The sequence below is a fragment of the Micromesistius poutassou genome, assembly GCF_964030765.1.
Source record: "Micromesistius poutassou genome assembly, chromosome: 21".
Classification (NCBI taxonomy): domain Eukaryota; kingdom Metazoa; phylum Chordata; class Actinopteri; order Gadiformes; family Gadidae; genus Micromesistius; species Micromesistius poutassou.
Window position 1 is genome coordinate 489,417 of NC_140291.1, and position 8,627 is coordinate 498,043.

Here is an 8,627-nt window from a genome sequence, read left to right on the forward strand (position 1 = left end):
ATGGACAACAAAGATACAGCCTGCAGATATAGACCCAGTCCAAAGCTGGAGACAGAACAGAGACAAAGAACAGAGGGAGGGAGAGAGACAGAGGGATCAGAGAGACAGGTGGGAGAGAGACAACTGAGAACTGAGACAGAGAAAAGGAGATAGAGAGCAGATGCTGAGAAATGGTAGCATCAATAAGAGATGAAATTTCTACTGTGACCTCTACCACACACACACACACACACACACACACACATGCAAACACATACACACACACACACACACACACACACACACACACACACACGCAAATGCATACACACACACACACACAAACTTACACAGCCAAATGTAAGCGCATACACACACGCAGACATACACACACATGCATGCACATACACACACACAAAACAAAAATAATACCAGTCACAGCAAAGAAAGATGAGAATATTGGGGGAGGGAGAGAAATTGATAACTAACTAGCCCATCCCTAGGTAATATGGAAGAGACACACTGAGTGGTTAAAGAGACAGTGGAAAAATCTTAAGAAAAGTGGAACTTTCCATGATGCAGAATAAAAAAAAAATCGTTATCACGAGTCCCCACTCTGAGCTACATTTTATCAGAACAATAATTAATTCCAAAGTCAAAGACACACAAAGTTGTCAACACTTCATGCTTGAGGACCTGGCCATGTGCCCACAAACGTGCAGCCGGGGAGCTGAAGCTTTATGTTACCTTGTTCCCAGGCGTTCTCGTCCCACGACGTAACGCCCGGACCGGGGCGCCTCAAACACACGGCATTGGCGAGAAGGGGGGGGGGGGCGGGACTTCTGATCAAAGGAAGTGGCATCCGTTTCAGTTACACGGGTTCAGGGGCGGGGGTGGAGGGAGAGGGCGGGACTTCAGATGAAGGGATGTCCGGTACCGTTACATGTTTTGGATGTTGCTTTGTACAAATATTTGTAAAGAAAACCTTTTTTAACCATTTTTAAAACCCTAACCCTTATGGTTGTTGTTCTTGTCACGTTCTCATTCTCCTCTCTGAGGTGACACTGAACTGGCGTATGGGAGACCGTAAGTGTAAGTAATATAACTATTTGTATTTATGTATATATATATATATATATATGTATACAGTTTATACAAATAGTTAATTCAGTGTGTCAACATTCCCAAGTTGTTAATTGGATGTCTTGGCTTCTAGCCGGACAAAAATTCCTAATGTGGGATTTAAGCCTCAGACACACACGCACACACACACACACACACACACACACACACACACACACACACACACACACACACACACCTGCCCACACCTGGGAACAAGAACCTGCACGATGCTGCCCCTCCCAACACACACACACACACACACACACACACACACACACACACACACACACACACACACACACACACATACACACACAACTACACATACAGACACGCCTACACAAACTACACACATATACACACACAAAAACACACACACTACCTTACAGTCTTAAACACAATCACACAGACATACACGCAAACACACACACATGTAAAGAAAGATGGAAGGAGAATGAACGAAGAGGGCATGGAAGAGAGGAACAATAGTCTGTCTACAAAGGAAGGAAGAGGGTCTAGTTTCCAGAGGGGGGGGGGGGTGGACAAAGATGGTCTGTGTGTCAGGGTGTCTGATGTCACCAATCAGAGATGGAGAGGAGAGGAGAGTGTGGAGGAGGAGAAAGGAGAGAGGAGAGAGGACAGGACTGGAGAGGAGAGGGCAGGGGAGGAGAGGAGGGCGTGGAGGAGGAGAAAGGAGAGAGGACAGGACTGGAGAGGAGAGGGCAGAGGAGGAGAGGAGGGGAGAGGAGGAGAAAGGAGAGAGGACAGGACTGGAGAGGAGAGGGCAGAGGAGGAGAGGAGGGGAGAGGAGGGCGTGGAGGAGGAGAAAGGAGAGAGGAGAGAGGACAGGGCTGGAGAGGAGAGGGCAGAGGAGGAGAGGAGGGGGGAGGGGAGGGCAGGAATCGAAAAGAGAGGAGAGAAGAAGAGGGGAGGTTAAAGGAGTTGAGGAGGGGAGAGAAGGGGAGAGGAGAGGGAGGGAGAGGTAAAAGGAGAGGGAATTCGATTTTTATTTAATAAAAAGCACTATAGACACTAGCTAACACCCTATACACTATTAAACACCCTAGACACTAATAAACACAGGTACAACAATGTCTAGTTTAAGAGAATGTTGTTTACACATGCAAAGGGAAGATTCATATATAAAGTATATATATATATATATATATATATATATATATAGCGCCTGGAATGCGTCCATACGTTGACTTTGTATGGAGTTGCGCTGCCCCGTCGCTTTTGGTGTGAATGAGAGAGTGGGATTAAACACAGTGCTTGCTATCAGATGTGGTGAAGATGTCTTCACCACAATTGCCGGGGAAAAGACGTAAAGTTAACTTGGTTACTGAACATTAGTTGAGTCAACGACTCAGACAGCTGTGGATATTGTTACGTGGCACATTCAATTGCAGGGAAGCCCAGCTGTGTTATCCGTGTTCAAAACGATCTAAAAATAACCTTTTCAGCGTGTTGAACGTTGATTTAACACTATAACATCCTTGTTCGCATTAGCTTGATGGCTTGCATGAGCCACTTTGTCCTGGTAACACTTTGTAGTGAGCTAGATCGGAATTAAAATGTCATATCAGTGAATGATGTCTCTACTGGATTACTGTTTCCGGTGTGTCTCCCCGGAGGTTAGCCAGCAAAGCGGATATGAAGATATTGATGTCTAAAAATTTTATTTTTAGACATTTTATAGTGGATATGTTACATATTATAGCTTTACAGAGTGCTATTCAAATGAAGACCTCGCCTTTAAGAAATGACCCTTTAAGAGAGTGTTACTTAAATGCAGGCTTCCCCTTTAAGGGAGTAGATAGCATCTTGCACTTAGAGGACCAGAAACTCCACACCTACTTCACGGCTAAGAGGCTGACTGGTAAAACATTAAGAAGATCAATACATATACACTTTATAGATTCACCAATATGTTCCTCAGTTTGATAAATACTTATAGGTACTTTAAGTTATTATGTACTTACTTCACCCTCAAATACGTCTTATGATACATACGCTGCAAACCTCAACCCTATCGCTGTAATAACCCTGATCCCAGTCTGCACTATAGGAGACTGTGGTTTTATTGGGGAGCTCCCAGTATGACCAGTAGTAGACTGTAGTGCAGCTCCCCCAGTATAACCAAGATTATAAAACGGGTGGCATAAATCAAGCGATCTGATTGGTTCCCAACTGTTGTATATTGAGCGTATACACACAGCTATGACGCCCGTTCAGTTTACAGAGTTCAGTATCACTCCGCGCCTAACTCTAACTGTTGTTTATTTATATATAAAAGCGATAGCATAGTTCACTGAAGCCTAAAAACATGTTGATTGCTGGAGAGGGTGGAAATGTTGTACAGCAATAGGCACACGGTGAGTGAACTCGATAGTAGGCTAAATTGCCGGCGAACCAAGCTACCGTCTCTAGCCTAGCCTTCTCTCTGAAGGACGCTACCGTGTGTTGCATAGCAACCACTGACTTCAGTCAGTGGTATACGGTCATTATACCACAGTTAAGGGGCGTATAATGACCGTATACCACAGCCTGTCGTGATCTATTGCTTAAGTATATGTAGTTCTACTGGGCTGCTCAGAGTGTCCACCAGTACCAAACTGGTTGTACTGGCCAGCTCCCAGTGTCCACCAGTAGACTGTGGTTAGTTCAACCGGTATAAGGTTGTAACTGTGACTGTTTCCCCTACAGACCAGAACCCGGGTCTTGATCCGCCTCTATCCACCACCTCCGTGTACACGGACCCCCCACTGCCGTCGGACTACGAGGACCCGGCGGGGCCCCCGCCGTCGGAGGAGCCCACGCCCACCGAGGGCCCGGAGCCCGTCTACAGGGGCCTGCACGACAAGCTCATCCCCATCTACTGCTCCATCCTGGCCGCCGTCGTGCTGGGCCTGCTGGCCTTCGTCATCTTCAAGAGGTGAGGACCGTCGGAGCCGCCGAAACCCCTGACCTCTAAGCCCTGACCTTTGACCCTTGAACCCTCCGGCCCTAAACAGTCACCCTAAACTCTAACCTCTAACCTTTGACCCTTGAACCCTCCGGCCCTAAACAGTCACCCTAAACTCTAACCTCTAACCTTTGACCCTTGAACCCTCCATCCCTAAACAGTCACCCTAAACTCTAACCTCTAACCTTTGACCCTTGAACCCTCCGGCCCTAAACAGTCACCCTAAACTCTAACCTCTAACCTTTGACCCTTGAACCCTCCATCCCTAAACAGTCACCCTAAACTCTAACCTCTAACCTTTGACCCTTGAACCCTCCAGCCCTAAACAGTCACCCTAAACTCTAACCTCTAACCCACTAGCGCCTAGCCCTGACCCTGGTCTTAACCCTAACACCTAACCCCTAATCTCAATGAGCCCGGTGTATGTAGTGTACCTGTGTTCCAGCTGCTGTTGTTGACGTATAACGTGACCACGTTAATTAGCACGCGAGCAGCACATCCAGCCCAGCCGGTTGGATGAGTTAGCCGCTTCTGTAGAAATGTTCAAACAGGATCACGCTGTTTGGAAACGGACCTAGTTACAAGTGTTAACACGCAGGAATGTATAAGAGACCACACTTCCCTGGAGGCGAACGTCAAGCAAGGACATTTTGACACAGACCCAAACTTTCGTTTAACTCTGATTCCTGTTCTTGTGGCGGTGGACCATTCTGCTTGAAATAATAATCTCTGTTTTGTGACGCGTGAGTGCTGAACAGTGAAGCATGCCGGGTTGCCAGTAGGTCAACAGATTAGAATCTCATGAAAAACAACATGAATATTTCATTTGATGTTTCTTATTAATGAAGTCATCTGCCACTTACCTCGGACACACACTCGGATACACACACATACACACACATACACTCACACTCACACACACTCACACACACACACACGCTCTGCGGTAATTACTGCAACAATGTGAATATTAAAGTAAAGAAAATACAAATATTACACTAATATATTTGACTTTGACATACATTACTGTCATGTATCTACTTAGAAAAGATAATATAGAGCTTCTGCCAACTCTCCCAATGGTGAATTACTCCCTTATTCGTTGTCTGTGCTTCTATGTATACCAAGTGTACAGCTAGCATAAACCTCACCCTTAACTTAGACCAACTCTTAATAACTCTTAATGTGTCTCTTAATAACCCTATAAGAAACCTACATACCTTTCTTCATGGATTTAGTATGTTATTGCTGTGTAATACTTACACATGTGCAATGGCAAATAAATATGCTTTGGGGAGCAGTGTTGGAGTGTGCATGGGTGTGTGAGTGTATGTGTTTGTCCTTATGCTTATGTGTTTGGATTTATGTTTAGTACTTACTCTTTGCTATCTTTGTATTGTTTGTCATTATTGTAAGGACCCCCTCGAAAATGAGATGGTACATCTCAAGGGGCTATCCTTGAAATAAAGAATAAAGAAAGAAAGAATAAAGAAATATGCCACAATACTTTAACCTCACACAAACCCTTAACCTAACCCCAGCCAACTCTATCCCCAACCCTACAGTATATGCCTTACCCTTACCCACCCTATTCGATCACATCTATACATACATACCTATAAAGGCATAGGGGACATTTTGTATGCACTTTGTAACAGCTTTTTGTGTTAAAACGCGCTGTGCTATACACACGTACTGTATGTGTGTGTGTGTGTGTGTCCTGCAGGTGGAACAGCTGTAAGCAGAACAAGCAGGGCAACAGCTGTCCGTCCGGGCAGGGCGCTGTGCAGCAGGCCACTCCGTCTCCGGAGGGGGAGAAGATGCACAGCGACAGCGGGATCTCAGTGGACAGCCAGAGCCTCCAGGAAGGACACAGCACGTCGCAAACAGGCACGGCCGCGCACACAAGTCCACAAGTCCACGCGCACACACACATGCCACAAACACATGCCACACGCACGCACATCACACAAAGATACACACACACACACACACACATACACAGACACACACCAGTGGCGATTTCTTTAAGACGGCTCGGCTTCCCCTAAATTTAAAAAAATGAAATGGTCAAATATATACTGTTGAGTTAACATTTCATTGACTAAAAATGCGTTAGAACACGTCCATCTTGAAGACGAGTTTGAGGCTCAGTGTCCATCGACTTCAATGGGGCTGCATAGAACAGCTTTTTTTAGTCGACGGTCATTGGATTATGCTGCGATTATGTCTCTCCCATGGATGCTCAGCATTTCTGGGGGTGAATGGAGGAGTGGGCTGGCCTGGACGCTGGGCTTCTGCGTGATGATTGGAGGGTCTGCGAAAGACCCTCCAATCACCAATCAAAGAGTTGCAGATTGATTGACAGTGATTTTGAACTATAAAACGTCACCGGAGCTAGTTGGTATGACAGGGTTACATAGCATTTCCTTGAAAAAGAACAGAGAGCAGGATTTACATATTAATAAATTTATATGATGTAGGCCGAAAATGAGCTTCCCCTCTTTGAAAGACGAGCAGCCGCCACTGACACACACACACTACAGTTGTTCCTACTAACAATATAATACTTTTCGTGATTTTCGTTAGCCTTGAAGAATTATTCCATGAGATGCAAGTTTTCTCTCCATTTCCTCTGAATCTTTGATAAACACTTAAATCGTAGTCACACTGGGTCAGAAGCGATCCCCTTGCAATAAACCTGTAACCCCAAACATCCACTGTACATACCATTTCTAAACTATATATTTTGTAGTTTAAACACAGTTTTTAACATATCATCATCGTTTTACATAAACCACGGCTTGCTGTATGAACTGTGTATTGTATACATGCCTACAGTGTCACGGCTGCCTACCTCATGTCTATCAAGAAACCTGTTATTCACCCCATATTAATCACATCATCTTTATCTAGTAGCTGCATGTTTATTTAGCTCTGTTCTTGTCTTAGCTCTGTTTAATCTGTGATTATCTTGAGAGCCAAGAAAAATAAATGACTGAGATTCTTTCAATGTCTTTCACACACACACACACACACTGGGGCCAACAAAGCGGGTGACTGACTTGTAGAGAATTCACACGTTGTGAGCAGACCATGTGCATTGCCTCAGGAAAGCTGAATTTATTATTGTTCCTCTCACTTCGCTCGTGTGACGCCATGTGACTCATTGGGACTCCAGCCATGTTCGATAAACTCAGAGAAAGAAAATGACTAAATATAAATTAAATTCGAAAAGTAGTCGAATCTCCCAGAAATACATTGAAGGTTGATAGATATAAACACACACTATAAATACTACAGATGTATACGTAGTGTTCACACAAGTGTTCTGGTTCCAGTGGTGACCGTGGACGAAGACCCCTGCCTGCTGGTCCCCCTGCAGACCCGCGAGGAGCTGGAGGTCCTCGAGTCCCTGCTCCTGGACGGGGGTCCCGGTCTGGAGCTCCTGGACGGGGGGCCGGGGCTGGGCGAGGGCGAGTGGAGCCGCCTGGCCGGCCTGCTCGGATACTCCCAGGACCAGATCGAGGGCCTCCGCCACCGCCAGCAGCCCCTGCGGGCGTTGCTGGGCGACTGGGCGGGGCGGGAGGGGGCGGGCCGGGACCTGCTGTGCTCGGCGCTCGGCAAGATGAACCGCCAGGACCTGGCGGAGAAGCTGCTGCCCGCGGCGCCCAAAGCCAGCGGGGCCAAGGCCAACGCCACCTCGGTGGTGTGACGGCTCCCGGGTCAGCTCAGCTGTATGATTGATTTAACGTCTACGTTCTAACAAATATGCAAGTGGCACAGTGTCTGTCCTTTTTAAACATGAATCTGAGGCCAAACCCCCTACCGCCCTCACCCTCTCATCCTAACCCTAAACCTTTCAGCATAACCCTCTCACCACTAACCATCAACTCTGGACCCACTCCAGAATCCTTAATGTCTTTATGATGTCTATATAAGGCCTATATAAGGTCTCTGGAGTCTAGTCAACTTTCTAGCCATCTGACTTCTTACCTGCCATTTGTATCTGTGACTACTACTACTACTACTACTACTACTACTACTACTACGATTACATCTCCTACTACTACCAATAGTATTAAATAATAAATATAAGTTACTACTGTGCTCATATTAATCATGCATGGACAATCTGACAGCATCCCTGTTGTGAAAGCAAACTATCTGCTTCAGGACAATCTAATGCAATGTTTACCCTGCTCTCTGCTAGCCAAACATCTGCTCTCTGTAAGCTGTACACCTATATCCTGCTATCCATGTACCATTCTCTGCTAAACATGTACCCGCTCTCTGCTAGCCACCAACATACTCTGCTAGCCACACACACGTTCTCCGCTAGCTATGTACCTTTTCCTTGCTAGCTATGTACCTGCTCTCTGCTAAACGTGTACCTGCTCTCTCTCGCTCTCTCTAGCCACAACTTGTTTCTGCTAGCCATGTACCTGTACCTGCCATGTATTGTCTTCTCTCACCATGTACTGGCTTCTCTCTAGCCATGAACTGTCCTCTCTAGTCATGTACTGTACTGTCCTCCCAGTTTGCATGCCTTCTG

At 46.0% G+C, this 8,627-nt stretch overlaps 1 protein-coding gene across 1 annotated transcript in view; it reads left to right on the forward strand.

Moving 5' to 3' along the window:
- Positions 1 to 8,343, forward strand: part of ngfrb (nerve growth factor receptor b) — a 16,538-nt gene extending 8,195 nt beyond the window's left edge. Inside the window, exons 4-6 of the mRNA XM_084485315.1 lie at positions 3,814 to 4,042; positions 5,799 to 5,962; positions 7,414 to 8,343. Of these exons, the coding sequence (XP_084341441.1) occupies positions 3,814 to 4,042; positions 5,799 to 5,962; positions 7,414 to 7,787 (767 nt within the window). The 3' untranslated portion in view covers positions 7,788 to 8,343. The remainder of the gene's footprint in view (positions 1 to 3,813; positions 4,043 to 5,798; positions 5,963 to 7,413) is intronic.
- Positions 8,344 to 8,627: the final 284 nt, after the last annotated feature.